Source organism: Struthio camelus, chromosome 4 (assembly GCF_040807025.1).
Source record: "Struthio camelus isolate bStrCam1 chromosome 4, bStrCam1.hap1, whole genome shotgun sequence".
Classification (NCBI taxonomy): Eukaryota; Metazoa; Chordata; class Aves; order Struthioniformes; family Struthionidae; genus Struthio; species Struthio camelus.
In genome coordinates, this window is record NC_090945.1 from 85578649 (window position 1) to 85602826 (window position 24178).

The 24178-nt window shown below is 48.2% G+C and overlaps 1 protein-coding gene across 3 annotated transcripts in view; it reads left to right on the forward strand.

Annotated features, from left to right (window-relative positions):
* The first annotated feature begins 5522 nt into the window (after positions 1-5522).
* Positions 5523-24178, forward strand: part of SFXN5 (sideroflexin 5) — a 111025-nt gene continuing 92369 nt past the window's right edge. For 2 of the 3 annotated variants that reach the window (XM_068943844.1, XM_068943842.1), the window contains exons 1-2: positions 5578-5718; positions 20084-20152. In XM_068943844.1, coding sequence (XP_068799945.1) covers positions 5662-5718; positions 20084-20152 — 126 coding nt within the window. In that variant the 5' untranslated portion in view covers positions 5578-5661. Of the gene's footprint in view, positions 5719-20083; positions 20153-24178 lie in introns of all 3 variants that reach the window. The other variant, XM_068943846.1, reaches the window with a different exon arrangement.

Sequence of the window (24178 nt, forward strand, 5' to 3'; positions counted from 1 at the left end):
GATACTTCTGATTTATTGACAACAGCGTCTGTGCTGATTGCACTTGGACAGTGAGTGACATTTATCTGTTTATTTTCTGAAGTTGGATGACGGTGTCTAACTTCTCCGGCAGTTTCTCCATGCTGCGTAAGTATCATTAACTTAATCAGTATCCCAAAGCAGCTGGTGCCATGCGGAGGCTGCTGGGGGGCTTCGTTGCTGCAGGATTACCCTCTGAATATTACCCTGCCTGTGTTGGTTGGTGCATCCCAAAGGGGTTAACGAATGTTAGGCTGTAAACCCAATGGGCTGGAGCTCAGGGCGGCTTTTTTTCTGAGTCTGCTTTGATGTGAGGGCCCAAGCTAAACAGCTTGGGAGCTGATAGCACTGTAATCCCCCTCCTACACCTCGAGCTGACAAGGTTCTCGTTCACAGTGTGGGTCTGTGCAGCACTTTAGTGGAGCAGGCTAAAGCATCGCGCGTTCTCGCACGTGCCGTACAGCCGTGCTGCTGGCTGAAAGGCTGCCGACGCTTGGCTTGGGTGGCCTTGCTGCCCTAGGGGATCAGATGTGCCTACAACACCCTCATTGTGCGCTGCTGAGGTTAACCATACGGAGCGGAAGGGTAGAGGTTATTATTACATTCCTGAGGATTTGCGAAAAATCAGCAGCTGAACTGAGGAGAGAGACCCTAACTGCACCGTGCTGGAGGAGGAAAGGAGAGCTCAGGTTGCATCGTAGACCCTAGAGAGTTCAGCCTCGGAGGCTTGGTGAGGAAATCCAGCTTCACGAGCACTGCTGTTCCTGGGAATGTGTTGAAGAGGACCTTTGTGCTTTTGGCAAAATAGGCTAAAGTGTGATATGTTCTCCTGGAACGAGTGTGAGGAGGAAAGGGTAAAATAGGGACTGCAATTCAAAAGGCCCTTTGGGAAAAGGGGGCTGGTCAAATACTGTTCAACTCCATCAGCAGTCAGTCTGTGAGCGGGGGCCAGGGCTCAGTGCGAGATCCTGGCAACACCTGCAAAAACAGGATCGCGCTTCTGCAAGGCAACAGACTTTAGTGACCTGCAAGGATATCGCCTCTCCTGGGGGGGTGGCTGTAATGCTTTACGGTGACAAGCCCGTGTGTGCCGGGAGCCCATACGGGCTGATCCCTAGCTGAGACCTTCGCCTCCAGCTTCTCTGTCCTAATCCCACCCACCTGTTTTACTCATCAGCTGCTTTCCTTCTCAAGGCTTGCTTTTTTCTTAATTCATGCCTTCTCCTTAAAAAATTAACTCCCCTTAAGCTTTGGTAAATGACTTTGCTGCTCCAGCAGAAGAGTGTTTCGTTAGCTGTAATCCCGGTTTATTTTTCATCCAGCTGGATTGCCGTCCGTTATCTAGCCTGGCACCTGTCTGGGGGGATCATGTTAGCGCCGAGAGCCTGGATCTGCTGGGGAGGAAATGTTCAGCCCGCTGCCCTTGAGAGCAGAGGGGCTGAACTGTGACCCTCTGAAAGGCTACACTAAGTAAAGACAGCTTGAAATTATTGGGTTAGTGTGGGTTTCTCCCAGTTGCAGAGGGCACGTGGGGTAGAGCAGAGTAGCAGTAATTAGGAGGCTGCAGAACTGGAGTGCTTCATGTCAGAAAAAGGGATTTAAAGGCCATAGTCCTGCTAAAATGGACTTATATGCTTACATGGGATATCTCCACTTGCCTGAAAGCTTCAGCGTGGACTCAGGGCCAAGGACTTGTGAAATTTCTGTGCCTGCAGGAAGAAAATGGCTGGGGTTTTGTTGCTCAAAGCCTGCATTTTGCCACTTCCTGCAAGTTTTCCTAAAACCTGACTTTACAGATGGAAGCCGACAAGAAATGTTCCTATTGCTTTCCTCTAGAATAAGCTCTCAGCCCAATTCTGCACCCAGCTGTCATGTGTGGGGTCACTACTCGAGACCCTAAAATGTGACTTTGTTTCGTGACAAACTTGCTCAATAGCTGGCGGCTCTGTACCTTCCTCCCCACTGCCAAAATGGAAAGAAACGTCAATGTTGATTTAACAGTGGGTGATCTGGAAGCAAAACTCCCCCTTCCCCAAATCACTGAAATACGAGTTGTCAGTCTAAATGCATCTAGTTAGATTGATATGATCCAAAGAGTTGAGTTCTTTCTGGTATTCAACCAAAAAAGTGATAGTCTTATGTCACTCCAAATGTGGTTTAAGATAAACAGATTCTCTCCCCTCTGTTGTTACAAAACATTAAGTGTTTCAACATTAGGGATTGTATCCATTATCTGGCTCTAACCACAGTGGAAGGGAGGGGGATTTCCCTCATACATAGACTGAGAGAAGATTTGGGATCTAAACAGCATAATAATATTTACTGGAGAGTCCTAACGATTTTGATGAGTTTACTTGTGTAAAATATAGAATGAAACCTTTGGAAAAGGAGGAAAATCTCCCTTCCCCTGCTGTGGCTCAGCACAGCCTCTCGTCCGCTGTTCGGCCAGCTACGATGGGGCAAGCACTTTGGCAGTGACATAAGGTATCATATTTGCAGCAGGCCCTGCGCCCATTTTCTGCCTGAAACTGCAGGATAGATTTGAGATTCAGTAGAGGGGATCAGTGGGGACTTGGCCTAAAAACAAGGACTTGCCTCCTAATGTAGCAGTCATAACAACTTTTTTTTTTTTTCTAACACAGGGTTAGAGCTTGAAGCAGTGTTAGACCCTGCTTAGAAAAATCAAAACCTCGATTACATGCTCCTCTTCAGGATGAGGGCTAAAAATCACACTGCGAGTAGAGGGATAAGGACAAAGGGAACAGTAGTGCAGACAAAGCTGAAGTGTGGATGTAGCCAGTCTGAAAGTAAGGTCAGACCCACGCTCACCTGCACAGACAGTGTGCCACAAGAAGCCTGCAAGCACCCAAAGCAGAGTCTGCACCACAACTGTGTTTGATTAAAACAAGCAAACAACTAATTCTGAGGACAGGGTACAAGGACAGCAAGGGATATACTCTGGTAAGTAAAACTGGCTGTTGGACCAGATCTTTGCTCATCCTCCATCCCCAGAGAGGTCACGTTTTCATCCTTAACAGCACAGCAAGGCAGAGAATGGACAAAGGGAGCTGTGATGCTGGATGTCATCAGACTGTCTCTGAAACAAGCTTGCTGATGGAGCAGGTTGGTGCAGTGCAGGAGGTATTAACATATATATCAATTATATCAGATATAAATCAGCTAAAATCTGATTTTCATTGAGCAGTATCTCTAATGGACAATGAGTAAGAAATGAGAAAATGTCATTTTTTTAAATTTTGGTAGAAGTTCTTTCCTGCCCCTCAAGTCTCTGGTCACCTATCGATTTCCAAACATGACAGCACCAGAAAAAAATTCTTGCTAACTGATCCTACCCTCAGGCAGGAATCCTGCTCTCTAGGGCTTGTGGAAGGGGTAGGTATATATGCTTCGGCAGTGCTGTCTTGGGCTCTGTGTTACAGTTTTGGGGTCCCAGACATCACAACATGGGCTCTCCAAAATAACAGCCTTTAAAAGGTAGATGCAGAAATTTGGTTTGGGGCTGTAAAGAGTCTCAGTGTCACCACTGGTTGATGGTGGGTTTCCAGTATATAGAAAACTAATTTGTCATAAAAATCCTGGCATATTTTGGTTGATTTCAGCAGAAGCAAAATCCTTCTATCTCACCACGGTGCTTTTCAGCCATTAATTTGGATTTCCCCATCTGTTCAGCCCTCTTTTCTTTCATGAACCAAGTTCCCGTGGCAGATTAAAGCTCTAGTAAAGCGAGGTTTAACTTTGCCCTTCTCATATAACCTGAGTGACGCCACAGGACTCCCTTAAGCAAATACAACCACGGGGCTGAGGCTGCAGTGCAGCCCGGGCAGAGCTGCAGTAGGACAGCGTGAGGCCTGGGTGGGGGTGGCATGATCTGCCTTCCCCTGCTGCGGCTCAGCACAGCCTCTCGTCCGCTGTTCGGCCAGCTACGATGGGGCAAGCACTTTGGCAGTGACATAAGGTATCATATTTGCAGCAGGCCCTGAGCTGCGCCCCTTTTTCTGCCTGAAACTGCAGGATAGATTTGAGATTCAGTAGAGGGGATCAGTGGGGACTTGGCCTAAAAACCGTTGCTGCTGCTGCAGATGGAAAGGGAGTACAAAGCATTACAGCTCCCATGAAGTAGAGCAGCATTCCCACAGCAAAATGTTCTGATGTTTATGTTTTTCACTGCATAGCAAAAAATAAGGTTTTTTTTTTTTTTTCTGGTACATTGTTTAACTCGTCCTTAGCTGGAAGGTCTGTTTATGAACTGCTCTATATTCTGGTGCCTTTACTTCTACTGTGCCAAGCCTTTCTCTCGTGTCCTGATTGTATTCCCTACTTCATCTGCATCTCCAATGTTATCCTTGGCTCTTTGCTCTTCCTAGGACAATTGATCCTAATCCTCTGAACAATTTTGCAGGCATTCGAAGGGCCAGACACTTCTTATTCTACTAATCTAGAGAACAGAATTCTTCATATGCATCCCTTAGGCTCTCAGTCCCGCTCAAATCTTTGTTTTATTCTACAAGTCATAATACCGATGAAGCAGACAAATAGTCTGCATCACAGTAAACTTATTACTTCTAGGCTTCCTGTTCTTTATATTTAATCGCATATTTTAAAGGTCAATAGCAATTGTTAGGCTCCTGCCAAAGTAAGAATACATATTTCCCCAAGGAAATGCTGAATCTTGAGTTTATTCAGGACCTCTTGAGCTTTCATCTTGCTGTGCATTATTATTTGCTTGAACAGTCTCTAGCGTTAAGGCAAATGTCTGCACTCCGTGTCATGTTCTTGTGCATCCCAGCAGCCTTATGTCACCATACATATTCTAGCTGCTGTGTCAAGGAGAAAATGGCATTTGAGTACCAAAAATTAAGAACGTTTTGGAATGAATTCCTTAGTGAATTGGTCAGAAACGCGCACCATGAAGTATATCGGCTTTTAGGCAAAGGAAGAACATAATTCTCATCCAGTGGTGGCCCGTTGCCTGTGAAGTTTCTGTTAGTTCCTAAATTCAACTGTCCTAAGAAAGGAATAAACTGTTCTAAGAAAGGAAGACACTGCCACAGGAGAGCCAAACCCACCATGTCCCTCTGTGGGCCTCGCGCCCCCCGCAGCCGGGGCAGGGTAGCAGCGGGGCCAGGCAGGAGGAGGCAGGATGGGGTCTGCCCTGCGACCCCACATGGCGGAGGAGCCTTACACAGCCCCGCTCTGAGGAGATTCCCCCCCCCCCGTGGCCCTCTCCATGCTGCCCCCATTCCCTGCTCCCGCCGCCACCCGCCTCCCTCTCGGCCCCCTCACAGATTCCCGCCAAACTACACTTCCCGTCGTGCCCCGGGGCGCCGCCCCGCTCCGGACTACATCTCCCATACTGCACTGCGTCCTCCGCGCCCACCCCCCATTGGCCGGCGGAGGGGGGGGGGAGGGCGCCATTTCCCAGCATCCGCTTCCCCGCCGCCTCCCGCCTCAGTTCGAACCCCATTTCCCGAGAGGCGCCGGGCGAGGTGGCAAACTACATCTCCCGGCGTGCCGCGCGGGAGCTGCGGTGGGCCGCAGCCAATCAGCGCGGCGCCGCGGCGAGGGGCGGGCCCGGCGGCGGGGGGAGGCTGTTTAAAGTGGCGCTTGCGGCGCGCGAAGGGAATGGCGGAGCCGGCGGACTATCCCCCTTTCCAGCTGGGGAAGCCCCGCTTCGAGCAGGTACGGCCGCCGGGCGAGAGGGCTGGGTGTGGGGGGACGGGCACGGCGGCGGGAGCGGCCCCTCCCGGGCGCGGCGTCGCGCCCCCCCCCCCCCGCCCCCACCGGACTTCGCCGCTGAGGAGAAGCCTCCCCCCCCCCCGCCCCCTTCGCCCGCCTTCGCCTACGGCCGTGCGCTGATTGGCGCGTAGCCCCCCTCCCATTGGGCCGCCGGGGTGTCACTCATAGCCCCCCCCCGCCCCCGGCCCGTGGTGGCTCCCGCGGCGGGCGGTGATTGGTGCTTCCCGCCGTGCCCCTGTGGCTCCGGGGGTGCGGGACGCGGCGCGGAGCGCGAGGGTGGCGGGTTCGAGCCCCGCTCTTGGGCGCAGGGAGCCTCGATGCGCTTCTGCAGCTGGTGAAGCGATGGCTTTGCGCAGCCGGGCTTTTGGGTCGTCCCCTGCCTCGGGGGAGGACGCCCAGCGTGCTCCCTCACCCGTCCTGGGCAGGGCTTGCGTGCGGTACTTGGCCCTGCTCCTCGCAGGTGGTGATGGGGAGCCCAAGGTTGAATGGAGGTGAGGAGCAGGGCTGGCCCTTGGTGGGGCTGGCTCCCAGCCCGCGAGGCAGCGGTGACATGTCCCCGGCTGCTTGCATGGCCCCCGCTGGATGGGGCCACCCCAGAGTGGCCTGCGGCGCCCTGACCCCGGCGTAGGGCGCGATCCCGTGGCCAGCGGCCCCTTGGCCCAGGAGGTCCCTGTGCCTCCTCGTTGATGTTGTTCAGTAGCGGAGTGTATATGCCAAGGACACAGCAACGCTTCTGCCTCATCTTGGGGAGCTGCAGCTGAGGGACTTCCTCGTCAAACCTGTTAGGCCTTGATGGGTCCCTCTTCTGTGAGGGAACTGATGGAAGTTGTTGTTGTGGGTTTTTATGTCAGAGGGAAAACTGGGTTGTCCTGATACACAAAAACAGGTTTCATGGTGTGTTGTAAGATCTCTCTCTCTCTTTAGCAAATGCTGGACCTCAAGAAAGCCTGCTTGCATGCAAATTTGCATAGAAGGCTGTCATTAACAAAATAGCTGGTTCATTAAAGCAAAAAATTAAAGGATGGAAGCAGTGTAATTTTATGCTGTTTTGTGCTAGAGTGTTTGCTGTTTCTATACATGGTGGTTTAAGATCTCTACTTTGCACTTGCTTTAGGTTGAAACAGTACAGAAATGCAATGAGTTTTCTTAAGGGATGTTTTGGGAAACTGCGACCTGTGCACAACGGTGAGAGCGTTGGTGTAGATAGCTTGCAGACCTTCCTGTCTCTTGTCACCTTGCTCTGCCTGCGGTGGGACTGGGAAATGGCACAATAGAGAAGCTCTTTGCATTTGCCCTGGTAGGACTTGGCAGCAGTGGGAGGAAAAAGGTGGGGAAGTCCCTGAAGGAGCTATACTGAAGGTGAGGTCCTCAAATGAGCAAGGCTGCAGGATTTCTGGATCAGATCCAGGTGGGGCAGAAAGAAAATTTGACCTCATTGTGCCAACTGGCTGTAAATGCTGTGGAGAAGCGATTTTTGGACTGTTGATTCACATGGCCGCTTAACCATCTAAGTACCTATTTCCATAATCACAGTTATCACTTGGCAAGAAGCCTGGTGTTCATAAAAGCACTCTAGATGAGGTATTGCATTGGCACAGCTGACTTTGTGGATGAGGATACATGACTTCAGAAGACATAGGAGGTTAGGAAACTGTAGACATAAACAGCTACCCAGTTCTCTGGATATCCAGTGACTTGGAAATAATTAGAAAGGCCTGAAACAAACAGAAACTGGCCTGATAAAGAATGCAGAGGTTAGAAAAGCCAGTGCAAGTTCTGGCATGGTTTGTTTCCACTATACTCCTTCCATGGATGCTGAAGTTATCCTCAGGTTCCCTACTATAGCTTGGCTGACAAAGGCTGTTCTTCATGTTCCTGGAGCAATAGCAGACTTCTGGTATGGCTAACAAAGTTCATGTGATCTACTTTAGCTACTATTGATTTCCTTCTTGAGCTGGATAAGACCATTTTGAGAAGGAATGAGGCATTGTTTCAAACTGCTTGTCCCTAGCTACCAACTCAAGAATGAGTTGGAAGAATCTGCTTGTTGATAGGTCCTCTTTCCCTCCTACCTCTGACTGTTGGGGAAAGCTCCGAGGAAACTTTCTTTCCACTGTCTGCTTGAAGTCCACAAGCTGCGCACTTGAAGTCCAAGCTACAAGACCGCTATTGGCCAGCCGTCTGATCTGCTAAGTGCAGACCTTAGATTTGCTTGACTGAAGCCACCTATTTTGGTTGTGAAGAAGTCCAGTTGCTGGTTTCCTGTGCCGTGCTAACACTTTAGAAAACAGATATACGTGCCTCTTTTTCTATTGACATATATCTGAAGCAGGCTGGCCACGTGACTGCGGCACAGGACAGGAGGTCATCCTGCTGGTGGAGGGAGCTTGTAGTAACAAGCCTTCTACACCAAGGGGTTATTTCCCCGTGTTGAGAATCTGCCTGTCTGCATAAGCCAAGGGATGCTCGGGCTGAGGAGACAGAGCTTTTTAATAAGGAGAGGAGGAGGAGATGCTACTCCCTTCTAGACACCACAGATGATTCGAGGCACACTTGGCAGCGTGTCAGGCACAGAATCGGTGCATTCTGTTCATTAAGGAGTGACTGTCACTTGTAGCAACATTTAGAAAATGTTTCGAGGGGTATGGCAGGATGTTAATGATTGCATACGTATTTGAACAGAGCTGTCCTGTCTTTTAACTGAGGCTTCTGTGAAATGAGTTGTGTGGAAATCCACCCATGTCCCAGAGGGTGAGTTGCTGTTGGAGGAAGCACCCTTGGAGCTGGGTGCTTTGATGGGAGGGTATTTTGAGAGGGCCACTCCAAGCTCTGAATACATATCCCCTATCATCTCTAGTGGTTACGGTCCTTTCCTGTAAAATTTTCTGTTCCTGCTGTTAAGCAGTGTGGCAATCCAGTAGCAGGAGCCGTGGTGAGCGCTGGAGCATGGGTTGCCTGCTGCTGCCCCATACTGACTGCTCCAAGCGCATCAAGGTAGACGAGCGATGGAGACTGCTAGAAACCTGTCCCTGCAAGAGCTCCCACTGAACCGCTGGTGGGAATCGGCGGGGTACTGCAGCGTAGGATAGACCTACCCTGTATTGGTGGTGTTTCCAATCAGCCTGGGAAGTTTTGCTCGGCAAATCCCGTGCTCGTGCTGCTGGATCTTGCTCCCCCACAGCACTGTACCCTCTCTCCTGCTCCATGTGTCCGCATACAAAACGTGGCTGGGCAGCCCCATTTGGGATCCGGCAGCTTTGCGGGGTCATGGAGCAAGAGAGGCTGTACTGCGGGGCACCCGCTCCAGTCCCGCGCCCGGAGAGGTGTGTTAGAGTCCGGCTGCCCCGCTGTGGTTTGGAGTACAGGATCCTCGCCTTTCCTCAAGCGCTGGAGTTGGTCAGCCAGACGTCCTCTCCCGTGACGTGACCTGGTGCAAAGGTTTTAACTCTAACTCAGATGTGAGCTCCTTGATCTTCTGTCCTGGCTCAGGGAGAGGAAACTGGTACTTATTTTTTTTCACCTTGACCTCATTGTTTGTCGGAAAACTGAAGTCTCCGGGGCTGTTGCATGGTGCTGGTGAAGAACACCTACATTGGCGTGAGGGAAGTGCACCTGAAATGCGATGATCCTTTTTTTTATCGGCTGTTCAAAGAGTTTCCCCCCGCAGCTCGAGTGCCTGCTTTCAAATTCTTTAGGTGGCCTGTTGCGGCATTATAGCTGTTTCGAAGGTCTGGGCCTTAAGCAGTCCAGTTAACAAAGGACGTCTACCTGTTTTGTAAAGCCCTAGTGGCACTTAGGGCGATTATTTAAATTCTAGTTGTCCTTTATAATGACGTTATCCACTTTTTTCACTGAAATGCTAGCTGGAAGCAAGGCTGTGCCCCTTTAAGAGGGGACCTGCCTAAAACTAGGGCCGCAAGAGATACAGCGGAGCTGCTTAAGCATCTTTGTCCTGGAGGAAGAAAACAAGGGAAAGTTGTGTGCTAGGAACAAAAACTCTGGAGAGAAAACTCGGCTTTCTGGGGATTGAGTTCAGAGGAGACAGGATGGCTTCACTCTTTTCAGTATCCAGAGCCCCAAGAAAGAAACCAAGCAGAATTTGGGACAGCTGGCAGAAAACATCTGTAGCCTGCAGAAGCATTGGAAATTATTAAATTCCCCTTCTCCCACCTCTTACTTTCCAGTTCACTTGTTTTTCTTGATCTTTGGACAAGTCACATTGAGTCAAGTCACTTTTTTTTGCGGGGCGGGGGGAATAAGGTTAAGGCTCTTACTAGCAAAAGTGGACTATTTTCAGGTGAAAGAAGAAATAAGGGTGTTAGGCTTGAGGACCCAAGTGATACGGGTTCAATTTCCTGGCAGCTAGCTTCAGTTCATTAAGTGTACCCCTTTCTTAAAAGGTTTGCCGAGCGCTCCCCCTCCTAGAGCATGTTCCCAGTGCTCTGGGGTCTGGCAGCCTTTTTTGATTGTCCCTGGCCCCCTGCTTTTCCCTGTACAAATGAAACATCTTTTCCCTCTATCAGAAGAGAAGAGGAAGCCTTTCCTGCAAAGACCAAGTAAGGTGTGGGTGTAGGTCGTTTGCCAAATGGTAGTGTGAAGTGCTAGATAAGGGTAGCACTGGTCATACTGCTCTATCTTTATTGAGGGTTTAAACAGTCCCACAAGGTTGTGCGAGCTGTTACAGGGAGGGCTGTGAACTTCGCCCAGAAGAGCTGAACAAGAAGCAAAGTAACTTTCTTCGCAGCCGGCGTTTAAATGATCTCCCTTATAACGCAGGATAACAAGTTCTGCGTGTTTATATTTGCTGGCTAGGAAGAAGCCCCAGATCCTTTAGGGGAAGGAGAGGGAAATAGAGGGGAACAACCCCCAAAAGACCTGTAAACTCTTTTATCCCTGAACAGTTCAGTGTGTGTGTTCACTGGAAGCTGTCTGCGGTCATGTAGTCCATCATATGCTTAGGATGTTTTTTTTCTGTTGGCCAAACATGTCACTTTTATGACTGCAATATTAACAACATAATTAGAGACACGCTGTTGTCAGAGCTTGACCTTGCAGATATCTTCAGTCTTTGAACTGAACACATGCTAATCTCGTAGCTATCTTATAAGGACGTTTAGCGCTAAAAATCATTATTTCCTGCTCTCTATTAGTTTAATCTGATAGATTTAACACACAACGGGGTTTATTACCCCATTAACGAAACCACATGGCTCCTGTGTCCATGATAACCCTTGCAAGAACATACAGATAAAGCAGCTCTTGATTAGATATGCCTCTCAGGAGCCTGATGGCTTGCTGCTTGCGTAGAGTAATTGCCAAAAGCCTCGGTTTGGGGCGGCAGGAGAAACGAGAAAAATAAAACAAACAGGGTAAAGCTAACACAGAAGTCCAGTTTCTGCTCATACTGCCTCGATTAATGTGTGTGTTCCCCTCCCCGCTCAAGGAAGTGAATGGGACTCCTTTCTCCTAGTGGCCCCGGAAGATCACTGTGGAGAACGGCTTTTCTTAAATCTTGCCTCATTTAAAAGCCTTTTGCCATGAGGTCTGTCAGGCTCTTGAGGTGAAGAAAGAATGGTCCCTTCCAGATCCAGCTGTGCTGTAGTTACTGGAGTTAGAGCTGATCCGTGCAGTTTTGCTTAGGGAACTGGCAAGTTCACTGGCGACGAACTGGGAGTAGGAGGCCACTACAGCAGCGGACACTGGTGAGAAGCTGGGGCTATTAGCCCACGTGGCTTGAGATCTACCGTCTTAATTTGTCAAGAGATGATGCTTTGAATAATGTTTAAAGCAGCTCACAGCTGGCCAGAAGGCAAGAAGTATTTGCATCTGCTTTAACTTTTGTATGCAAGTAGGTCCAACCCAGTGCTTAAAAGCTGCTTGAGATGAGGTTGGCATACGCTAAATGGTGTTTGCTGTCTGTAAACGTGGCTTTCTCAGTCCTGAAGAGAGGTGCTGACCCTGTTTATCCTGTGCAATCTATTGGATTCTGTGAACACATGCTTGAAGACGAGTTGCATAGGAGAAGAGGAAATGCAGACACCTTCGGGTTTGATGTTTATCTGCTAACTTCATATCATCTGCCAAAAAAGCCATCGGTTGGCTTTTTTTACGTCTCTATCAGCCAGGATTGGATTTAAAACGGAGAATTTGTTTGTTTATGTCTTGTACTACAAGATGAAACCCCCTGCCCAGAGCTGGGGGAGCAGTTGGTGGTGTTACCAGCACCCTGGCTATGCGTGCGCACACCTGCGTGCACGTGCCCCCCCCGAATCCCCTCGAATCGGAGGACTCTGCAGCCTTGTCTTCTGCGCAGTCGTTGTAAGCGCTTATACAGATGCTCCCATGTGAGGCTGAGCAGGTTGCGGTAAGGTGGGAATCTGTCACTCAAGGGTCACAACCAACGTGGGGGCAAACTTCAGAGGCCGTGAAAGAGGTCCAGAGTTTGCAGTGCTGGGGGAAAGGTAGGACTGGGGGGCCACCAGCTCTTCTGCGGGTGGAAAATGAAGGCTTCATCTCTTCCCTAAGGCTCTGTCAGGGCATTTAAACTTTCACCTGGGAAAGAAAACGTTGGTTTTGTGTAACACCCTTGCAAGGCTTCCATGCTCTGTTCCAGGTTGCGTTTGTGAGCAGGCCTGTCCCTGCAGGTCCCCAAGCTGTCAGCTATCGGTTGAGATGCAGGATCTGATCCTGGAGAGACGTTTAGCCGTTTCATACTGTAAAGTCAGAGCCTGAACTGTCTTCATCGCATTGTAATAGGGCGGACTACAAATATGCCTGCAATTACCACAGCTCTGCTGTCAGGCAGTACCTTGCCAAAGTGCGGTTGCTCAATTGCTTGATTTCTTCTTTTTTTTTTTCCCCCCCCCCCTCCCTTTTCCTTCTCCTCTCCTTTTCCTAGTTTAGCTTAAATCTCTTCCTAATTAATTTAAAGCAAGCTGACGTAAGCCTGAGTCTGGCTAGAAAAAAACAAGTCTATGTGCCTTTTGCTCTGACTTAATTAAATCCTTTTAAAAATCACACTGTAATTAAACTGGTAAAATTCTGCGTGTCTCCTATTATTCCTCTGGGCTGTCCAGTTTCCTAAGCATCTGCTCGCAGTTTGCATGCAGTCTTGAGGAATGCCCACCTTCTTTAAATTCGGGTGATGAACAAGTGTTTGCCGTTGGTCATTTACCTATCTCTCGCTGCCCTTCTCTCCAAATTTCTTGCGCCTGCAAGAAGTATTTTCATTCTTGTGCTACTTATCTTGGAGTCAGCTGGATCTTACATGGCCTGCAGCACCGCGATTTAATTGAACTGGAGCTGTAATGTACTCCCCTGCTCTCTATGAACTGCTGTGCTGGGGAAGGGAATTAATATTCCCAGCCACTTTTCAGAACTTAATCTTGCTTGCAGGCTGGTGAGAACTGGTACCAAAATAGCTGTGATTAATCACAGGAAATTTGTGTTATTCAGTTTTCTTCCAAATCGCCATTTACTACAACAGCTGTTACAAGAATAAAATGGCAAAAAAAGGATGCCGGATGGATAGTTGGGAGCCGAAGGTCAAGCTTTGGGGCGTGTTGGTTCTGGAGCTCCGTCCCTTGCATGGAATATGACGGCCAGAATTTCAAGCTACTGGAAATAATCCCAGTAAATGAAAATTCAGGATGATTCCAGTTTAAATTTGCATTACGGTTGCCACTGTGCTAGTACGGGCAGTTCTTGGGCAGCAGGACATGATCCTCCACGCTAGTCGTTTGTCGGAGGAGTTATTGGACATGATGTTCGTTTGCTGGATGGCTGCAAAGTTGGTTTATCCAGCTCAAGCCTTGAGGGAGCTGGAAATACCTTGCTGCCCCCTTACTGGATGAACGGGGGCATAATGTGGGTCTGGAGAAAGGAGGGAGCAGAGAGCGTTGGAAGCTCACACAGAGGAAGTGATCTGTGGATGACAGAAAGAAGAGAGAGTGGAAGAGCGAGTTAGCTTGAGAGCACTTGAGCAACGTAACTGAACTCGCATCTAAAAGGCACGTAAAATCCAATTCCCTCTTCTCGGGATTTGTGATAAATGACCGGCTGGCATTCCCAGGCTCGCCCTGCATCCCGGGAGCTTGTCGTGGCACCCTTCCCGCGGACACCTGAAGCAGCTTGCGTACCTGCGTGAAACGGAATTGCCAAAAAGCCCTTTAACTACCCTAAAAAGGAAGCAGCCGTGCCCCGGGAAAGCAAAGGCTTATGATGGCAATGGCAGAGCTTCAAGCAGTTCCAGAAGAGAAGTCTAAAACCAAGAAACTGCAATCTTGTGCTTTAGGTGACGTTGCTCCCTTATTTTCCCGTCACTTAGACTTTCAGTGAGGCATCTCTCTCCCGCAGAAACCCCGGGAGAACGTGGCAGTCTGGTCTGATATAGAATAATACCACATTTTAAATAGCTTTTGATGATGATGATAAATACAAAAACAATAAGGAGAACCTATCGGAAATACAGTTCTGACTTTATTCCTTCCAACTATTTTTAAATGAGGTCTTTTTGGATTTTTAGGGGCTTCTCCATTCTTCTTAAGTGAGTCCTAAAAGTTCTGTAAGTGTCTCCAGAACACTTCTAGGGTTTTCTTTTTGGTTTTCTTTTTTCTTTTGGCTGCTTGAGACATCTGAATAAAGGACTTGCACAGAGGTGTTGTTTTTCTTTGTGTGATGGGAGTGTCATGTTTAATTCTGAATAAAAGTGACAGCCAAGTTGTGCATCGTTCAGTGAAGCCTGAGTAGCCGGTCAGTGTAAAATGTCAGGGCATAACTGAAAGTAAGGCGAGGTACTTAGGAGGTCTCTGGTTTGAGCCCTTAACAGTACTATGGAAACCAATTTTTTTATTTCTGTTAGAACCAAATAAGTTCTTCAGCACTTCTTTTCGGTTGTGTCACTGTCTGCAAAGCAGTCTCTTACGTTGTGGCTGTTTGTGTGTAGGGTTTTTTTTTTCTCCTCCCTAGTCCTGCAGAAATCCAGTGTTTGCAGGAAAGTGTTCAAATAAGAATTGGAGAGCAAATTCATAATCGGTGCCTGTTTTGCGAGCAGCAGCGTTGCAATTATGCATGGCGAGATGCATTTGAGGTGCAACAGTCAGATCTGATCTGATTTACCCCTAAATTTTGGGGAGATTAGGTTGTTTTTTTTTTTAACTCTTCTTTCGCATGTATGTCTATGTGAAACAAGTAACTACCTCTAATTTAAAAAGATTTACTGGCTCCTAGTCAGGAGACTAAACCTAGGTCAGCTTCTGCTTCTTAACAGATAGAAAGGCATCCAACAAGGCCCAGGAGTAAAGCAGCTCTTCATGGTCTCCTGAAGAAGGAAAAGATGGAAAGTCCCATAACTGGACAGCAGTTCAATCGACCACAGGGGTTTGGCTTTTTTGCTTGGTGGCTGTACGGTGTTGGTACGCAGGCTGCTGCTTCGGAGGGCTGCGCAGTTGGCGAGGCAGCCAGCCGTTCGGAGGCAACCTCAAGAAGAAAGCTTTGCCCAGAGCTTGAGTTTGGTTCACCGCTGTCTGGTGCTCGGTGTCGGAAGCGCAAGCGGCAGTGAATTAGGCGGAAAGGGAGCTTTTGCTGCGTTCTCCCGGAGAAAGATGTGCTCGTTCTTCAGAGTAAAAAAAAAAAACTTGTTCGGACTCGCATACTGTTGGTAAAAGGCATACTTCCCCTCACTCCTCCTTTCATCCTGGGAAACAAGGCATGGAGAAGCAAATGACTTTTCCAGAGAGTTTAGACTTGGACCTGAGAAATTCCTGCTATTCCCATTCTTGTACTTGTCTCCCTTTGATTTTTGCTGCTTCCTTACCCAAGGCGGAGTTTTATTTGTTTTTTTTCCCCCCCAATTGTTTTGATTGTGACTGAGCCCAGCTTGAGTGTTCATGGGAGGGGGAGAAGCAGGAGAAAGGCAGAAGTGCTTTTTCACCAATTACCGATCTTTTTTTTTTTTTTCCCTTTTTCCCCTGATGCTTGATTAACAAAGCTGCTCTTTAAAATCTTGGCCTGGACGTGGGAGTAAATGAGGTTTAATGCAGTTGCTGTGTTTGAAGAAACTTGGATTAGAGACAGCCGAGTGAGAAGTTTGCTAATAGCTTATCTTCAGCAGTGCCACCCTTTCGTGGTAATGAGGCGTGCGGGTGGGATGTAATTGCAACCACAACCAACCTGGGAGCTTGCACACCAGGTCGGCGTAGGTTAAAGAATAACTCGCTGCCGCAGAGCTCCGGCAGATCCCGTTTATTGGGATCTGGAAAATGGAGCAGGAAGTGTTTGGCTTAGATCATGGTAATGGAGATTCAGCCTAGACGTGACAAAAGTCCTTCTGCTTTCGAGGTTAGGTAGCAGCAGCAGCATGGACGTGCAGCGTGTCTACAGCAGGTGTGTAATCCCTTTCACCGGAGAGTTTGAAGAGGGGGGGCTCATTTCCAAGGGGCTCATACTAAAAACAACGAGGAAAAGCAAGTTTATATAGCTGCATTTTAGAGGCCATGGGATAATTAAAAAGAAGGTGGAAGCCACGAGTGATCAGTCGTGTCTTGTTGCCTGCGTTAGGGTAGGGAGGATGGATGAGATTTCAGGCCTACCCGCCTGATAGTCTGTGGTTCCCTGGTGCTCAGAAGTTCTTGAGAACCTGCCTTGTGTTTTGGCCTAGGAAAAAAGTACGTTTGTCTTATTGCCTCCGCTTTGAAGTAGCAGCGGCAAGAGGGTAATTTCATAGTTTCTTGCATCTTTCGAAAGTGGGGATGAAAGAAGCAAACGCTGAAACCGTCCTGTCCGTTAGCAGAAAAGCGTTGGTCTTAAGTGACCTAGCGTCATGAAGCACTCCGTCGTATTTGAGAAGAGGGCCCTCTGCACCATCGTTTCCTAGCAAGTCTGTGGCGCCGTGTCTGCTGCTTGCTGTCAGTATGAATTTTCTTGGTTCCTCAGCTATGTTTTGAGACTGTTTTCAGGAAGAAGGCTAAGAGGCAAGGGCAGTTTTGCTTCTTGGGGAAAGTCGTCAGAGAGCCTCCAGACTATTTCCTGCGGATCTTATAAGTTCTACAAAGCTGGGAAACCACTTTGTTGCCTACGGGCCGCCGCAGTTTCTGGTTGGCTGTGCGTGTATATGTGTGCACTTGAAACGAAAGATGTGGTTGTTAGCCGCAAGCGTTTGAAAGACTTGTCAACAGCTCTGCATGGGGGTATTGGGGTTTTTTGGTTTTTTTCCGTACTCCAAAGCTTAATGTGCGATTGCAGGGTAGCCCAGGTCAGGGCTGTTGTCCTGACCCTAGCAAAGGGGTCCTGCCCTTGCCCTGGGGCTTGTCCGACCACAGGGTAAACCGGCTTCAGGCAACAGCGCTACCTGAAAATGAATCCCTCATTTAGGGATTAGTCTTCTGGCATTTTTAGCTGCCTGACTGGCTCGTCGCAGCAGCAGATGAGTGTCGGCGCTGGCGCGGGGAGGCAGAGGAGGAGGAGGGGGCGTGGGAACGGGGCTGCAGCCGGCCTGGCTCCCGTGGCTTTGGGCTGCTGAGACGCATCCAGAGCCAGCGGCTGCTTGAACTGAGCAGGGCAGACGGGAGCTGCTTTTAAAGGCTCGGCCTTGAAGAATCGGACCGAGATTAGCGTCGTACCCGAGCCGAACGGACGTGTCCCCGGGCTGCCGGACCGGCTCCTCGGTAGCTTTGTACTTCTAAATCCGTCGTTCTAAAATAACACTGATATCATGCGGTGTCGCACGTTCTAACCTACGAGCACAGCGTGGTCCCTTTCCCCCTTCCTTGTGCCTTATGTTGTCATTTGCACCTTCATAAAGTGGGTGTAAAACCCCCTAATAATCTAATCCAGGAGCGTTTAACGCTGACCTCTCACTGTGAAACGCGTGCCGCGATGATGTAAGCAAGGAGACGGTGGGGAAGTTGAGACCGCTGGCATCTAACCCCCCGCTCCATCTCCTGTTCTTGTTTAAATCGCCTCCTTACAACTGTTCTGCGTCCTCGCGCTGCCGTTCAGCAAACGCGGAGGGACGGGCGGCGGGAGAAAGAAGCTACGTGGGACCGGTCGGGGCAAAGCGGTGGGCGACCGGCTGAATCGCGCGCTGGTCGTGGCGCTCGCTGCCCCGCTGGAAGGCATCGGGCACCGGCGGCGTGGGGGACAGCGTAGCAGAGAGAAATCCGGTATCGAAAATAACAGCAAGGCAATTCTCCGAGCTGAATAAAGGCAGTTTGTCCTTTCCGGGAGCGAACTTGGCTGCTCTACGGTTGCTGCCTCCCGAGGCGTTACTAGCGTTCGGTAGGCTTCCCTGCCCTTGCGCCCCTAAGCTGAAACTCTGCGTAAGCGCCACAAAAAGGTGACTCGAGTGTTCAAGCCCCCCTCGTTCTCTGTTACGCCGTTTGAGAGCGGTTTCTGTCTGAATAAGTATTATTGGCATTCCTGATTCAGCGGAGGAGAAGCAGCGGGCTTCGTAAAACGATGCCAGGCAGTGATTAAATGCCGCGCTCGCTGCTCTCTCCGTATCCTTTTCTTGCATTTATAGCATGCTTCCACGCTACAAGCTCGCAGGGGAGACTGGCCTGCTCGTGCCTGCAGAGCAGCGGGGTCCCCTTCGCTGTTGGCCTTCTGAATTTTTGCCTCGGCCGCGAGATTCGAAGCAGACCCGGGAGCAGCTGCAAGTTCCTCGGTATGGATTCGGCTCGGGAGAAGCCGAGCGAGGGCCGGCGGCCGCTGGCCTGGCGTGCCGCGTGTTCGTGCGGTCTTGCCAGCGCCCGGGGCGCTCGGATGAAAGTTTGGGCCGCTACTCTCTCTTCCTCCGCGGCTCTGGTGCTCGGCCCACATCCGCGTGTGCTTGCAGCAGGATGGGAGTGAATGTGGACCTGTGTTTAAATGATGATGTACGTGTGTCCTCAGTGCTCCTAAAATGTCCATACTTCATGATCCAGTGCTCTGGGCTTGCCTAAGTTCAGATATATTTTTAATTATTGCAAATGTATTTTTTTTCTACCGAGTCAAAGCTGCTCTCCCTTTGCTTTGCAGCTGTCCATAATCTTTCCAGCCTGTTTCGTAGATGCCTTCCCCTTCTTTCAGGCTCTCCTCCCTGTTCTCTGGACCCTTTTCTGATCCTGCAGCCTGGTTTGTCGCTTCTCGTGCCAGCATCCTCCCTGCGGCAGTACGCGCTGTTACCCGTGCGCAAGCGTGCCCAGATCCGCCAGCCACGAAGCTCCCAGGGCCTTACAACAGCACATGTGTGAAAGCGTCCGAAATGCAACCCGTTCCTGTAGGGGCCACATCCTGCATCCTGCCTGGTGAATTATACTATGCCTCTGTCCCCTGTGTCTCCGCCTGCCTCAGGCTGCAGCAGCGGGTGTTTCGCTGGGGTTGACCCAAACCCCTCTTCCCTTGTTGTGTTATCATTATTTCCCTTGGTCTTCGGTCCTCCTTGTTCTTAGTACTGTGAGCATGTTGCAGGGGGTGGTCTGGTTTGGGGATGCGGGGTTGAACATAGATTTTCCTCAAATTCTGTGAAGTCTTTATGAGTTTTCTCCTATATGCATTTCAGCGTGGTGTTGTCCATATTCTAATGTCCTGGAGGTTAACACTATGTTTTCCAAACATGCAGCTAGGAACAAGCTCAAACCATTAAGTTATTGTTTTTTACATACGTTAAGGCGAGACCGTAATTCATGGTCCATCTTCTACTCTGTGTATATTGACCAACATGATGACCACGTGCTCCATCTGACTGCGTGGTCCTGTTGGTCCCGTGAAATGGGTGCCGGCGGAAATCAGGAAAAGCAGCGTGGGGACAATGTTAAAGGCATTGCGGAGTGGGATTTCTTTCCATAGTGATGCCCATCGTAGGAGGTCTAGGAGCATACCATGCCTTTTTGTGGTGCGGGACATCTCCGTCATGATTACCGTAAGGAAGATCAACCAGGTGACTGCTAGGGGACAGAGCTCTCTCTTCCCCTTGCTCTCAGGAGTCTGTGCCCTGTGGGCCAGATGTTAGGCTGGCTCACTCTTAGATTGGGTGAAGTATTTCTTTGGGGAGAGAAAGTAAAGGATATTTTAACGGCTTAGTAATAGCACTTTATTCTGGCATCTCTGTTGCCATGCTGAGTATTAATAGGGTCAGTGTCCTCATCCTCTCCTTTCAGACCTCCTATCACAAGCAAATTGTGAATGAATGGGTTTTTTTTCTTTTTTTTTTTTTTTTAGTGGTTACTTAGCTCTGCAGAGGAAATACAGCTTTTCTCCGCAGAAGATGAAAAGGCAATTTCTAACTGAATGCTTTTTTTTTTTTTTTTTTTTCTCTCCTGTCTTCCAGACTTCATTTTATGGCAGATTCAGGCACTTCTTGGATATCATTGATCCACGCACTCTCTTTGTTACTGAGGTAATGTATATGCTCCTTGTTTTCTGAAAATACTATTTATTAGACAGGTTTGAATTAAAAACAATTTGTTCTGTGAGCAGCAGCACTAATGAAGTCAGATTTCCGATAGATTTGTGTCTCGCAGTTGATTGATTGCCTGACTTGTGTTTAATCTGCAGCTGAAACTTGGTCTTTATTAGACATCAGTGAATCCCCACCACTCTGCCTGCCCATCTCCCTCTAGTAACTTGTGATTCCCCTGAGCAGATTTCGGTCAAATTTGCCAGAGATGTGGGAATTTTGTAGCTGAGGGCGCTCCAAGTTTTCATGAAAAAACGGAGCTGTGTAGATGAAAGCGCCCATGTTAATACGTCGGGGAGGAGGTAAGCTGGAACGTGAGCTCCTTGTTAGATAGTGCACACCAAAGGGGTGTCACGAATACCGTAGGTACCATGAAGATGTTGGTTTGCCCCATTAGGCAACAGGGAACCCTTTGTTAGCGTCCTTATTGCGTGGACTCGGTATTCATCGGAGGTGGGCTCGCACTGCGGGTTTTCTGTGGCCACACGCAGGGAGAAGACCTTTTCTGAGTAAGGTGGTGTTATTTTTCCATAGTAATTATCCTGTCTGAAAGAGGCTTTTAAGTTTCCTGACCTATTTGCATTTCATTAGTGTCGTCCAGCGTTACTGCATTTCGTCACATTCACAAAATAGCCAACTAATAATTACAGGAGAGGAAATCCTCCAAAGAAATATTCCTATTGGTCATCTTAAATTCTGCCTGCTGGCTGGAAAACCTATGATTTTGCTTTCAGTGAAAGGCAGCTGCTTTTTCTTCTTATTTTTTCTCTCTCTCTTTGGGGAGGGGGTAGTATAAATTGAGAAAAATACATGCAAATTAAATTCTCAGGACACTGGGAGCTGATCTGCCCAATGTGGTTAGCGCTGAATGGAGTCCTTACGCGTTGTGACCGGAAAGTACCTGGTACCATTTTAAACGTTCCATTTTTCCCGAATCTGTTGGCCTCCTTGAAAAACAGAAGGCTAAGATGTATTGGGTAGCTCCTTTTGACTACCTTTTGGATGCGTGCCCAAGAGAAATGCAGACAGTGAAGCAGCCGTTTTTAAACCAGCAAATCGAAGATTATACTTTCAGTTGTAAAAACACGGGTTCAGATAAAGTATGAGATCAGTTTTCAAAAGCCAGCGTTCTTGATATGGAGCTCAACCTGGGGAAGTAACCTACTCGCAAAAGAGCATCGCGATTCCAGTGAGAGATCGTTAGCCCTCGGTGTCATGGTAAAAAGGAATGAAAATCACAACATTGCCTGAGGATCCAGTGCACTTTGCAGATGCTAGAGTTGCTATTTAAAGAGAATGCAAGCGCTTATGCCAGAATCGGAAACGATACTATGCATTAAAGGCTCGGTGCTGCTGTGACCTTAACAGAGATTTAGTGTTCAATGCAACGCAATGCGTATTGAAGGAGCGTATGTGATAGCGCGAGGAATCCTCCAGCCGGCATTTATGGTGCTGCAGGGGGCTGTTATACATCGTTTGTGAGCTCTCTCTCTCTATATATTTTCGTAATTTTGATTCTGAAATTCCTCATCTACAGATTATGTTTTGATTGTAAGGCTAACCTGCTTTCCCCATCGTTGTTGTACGGCAATATTGTGGTGTTACTGTATTTCACAGTGACGCTTTAACAAGTGGTGGCACAGGGTCGTTTCTAGGTGGAAAAGGAAAAGCCCTTTCAGAGACCCACTACTGTGCGGGAGAGCCAGTTTACACTAGTGAGGTGGAAACTGAGCAGAAGCTCAGTTGATGTAAAGGGTCTTCACTACTGAATGATGCTTTTTAAGAGTGAAGGAGAAGGTACTTCACGTGCAAAAGGGAATTGGATATTGGAGAAGGGAGACGGACTGTCTTCAGCTAATTTTGTAGTGCACTGAGAACGCCAATTAGAAACCTAAAGAACAGTGAGGAAACCGAGGCTCAGAAATATCTGGATCCCGATAAACATTAAAACACCTCTATCTCATCTGTGTAATGCAGGCTACTTTGCATTAGGAAGCTTTATGGAGTTGATATTTGATGTGTTTCCATAGACACGCAAGCACGCTGCTTTACAGTCTCGTGCTCCAGGGCACAGAGTCTGGCACAAGATGTGCTCACGGTGCCAGGATATATTGAGGATCGACTCAGGTCCCGGGGATCCAGGCAGCTGCTCCAAAAGGTCCTAATTTGGTCACCCAAAAGAGAGGAAATCAGGTGTGTGGCTCTGATGCTCTGGAAGGAAAATGCAGCAGGGCAGACTTTTCCAGGCCAGGGTCGACTGTCTTGTTCTGCGTGTTTGTGAGCCTTGAGTTGAGAAGGACTTGGCTGAGCTCGTAAGACATTCAAACAGCTACTGAGGCTCTTTGAATCTGTCAGACTTTGTCTCCTTGAAGCCTAGTGCCACTGTGTTCCAGGGTCTGAATAACATTTTGCTGGTTTTCAGTCTTCTCTCTTTTATTCTTCTCTGGTTTTGTGTGTGTGGCAGAAAAAGCATGTGATTCTGCTCATCTTTCTCCAGGCCATCACTTGTGTATTTTTTATTGTGCCTTGACTCTTTTTAAACTCTTTTTGGAGGAAAAATTGGTTTGTCGGAGGTAATCCATCCGGTTCTGTTTAGTTAAAACTTCTTTTCCTTTGGGAATGTCTCTCTTCCGATAATACTCTTTACCTTTCTCAAAATTCCCTTTAGGTCTGTAGCATCTGTGTGAGAATATACAGAGTGTGTGTGTTGTATAGGTAAACTGCTGTGCACCATATAATGCCAAATTACTGATTTTTAAAATGGCGTTAATGCAGAAAACTATTCCCTTTGGGGAAATTTTGGGATATATCTCTTTGTATATCCCAAAATTGCAGGGAGATGATTGAACTTGATTGAGTTAGTGATTTTGTTTTGTTTTTTTTTTTTTTTTTACTATAACAAAATAGGTTTAAGAAAATACACTGTATTCCCGTTTGGGATGGGGTAAATGCTTTTACACTATAGTTATGGTAGCATGATGCAAAAGTTGTGTGTTGTTTGAGCACTATAACTCGATCTGGTTTCACTGCATACCCAAAGCCAAGTCAGTCAGTTTACCCATCCCGTTATCTGCAGGAACACGTAGGTCTGGTTCCAGAACAAAAACGAGTATTTTAGGATCCCAAAAGGCTCGCTTTTCCCCTCCACTGTGCATTTCTTTCTTTTTGAGGGTTGAATCTCTTCTGCTGTAATATCTAGGCCCCTTTGAGGGCAATTATCTCACTTGTTATGCTCCATCGAATATGGAGGGTGTCTAGACACTCAGGTAAGCGCTCTGAAAGTTGGATACCTGCTCTCTCCTTGAAGGAGATGAATCCCTTCTTTGCCTCAGCTATATGCTTTTCCATCTTCCTGTTGCCCTCCTTTTCAGTTTGTTAGAATCTTTTGAGGATGTTGGAAAGGTTGGGATTACAAAGTGGTCAACTACCATAACTTAAACTTTCCATGGACCTTTTGACAAGCTTCTCCTAAGAAGGTGAGACTGAGAAAAGAGCAAAATATGAGTGGTCCATTTTCATCCTGGGGACAAATACAAAGAACTGAGTGCCTCAGGCAATTCTGGACACAAAACAGAACCTCAGTAAAGGAGAGATCTGATTTCCTTCTATCTGAGCATAGATTTGAAATCCATGATCTTCAGGAATAGCTTGGTGGCTCTCCACAGAAGGAGGCACCCTTGTCCATTGTCTTTGGGTGTTTGAATTCTATTGCAGTAATGCTTTAATAGACCTTCTGCAGCACATCGTGAGGTCTGCATTAGCTCTTTTTCCTGAGAAAAGTCTCTTGCCAAAGCAGATATTAATACCTGGTGTCATGGGAAGACCTTGTCAGAACATAAAATCTGCTCTGATTGACCTGCTTGCTGGGCTCTGCGTATCTGATTTTGTGCTTTAGAATACTTTGTGTGTATGTATGTGTAACCAAAAGCTGTTTGGTCTCATTCGATAATTTAAGTAGCAAATTAA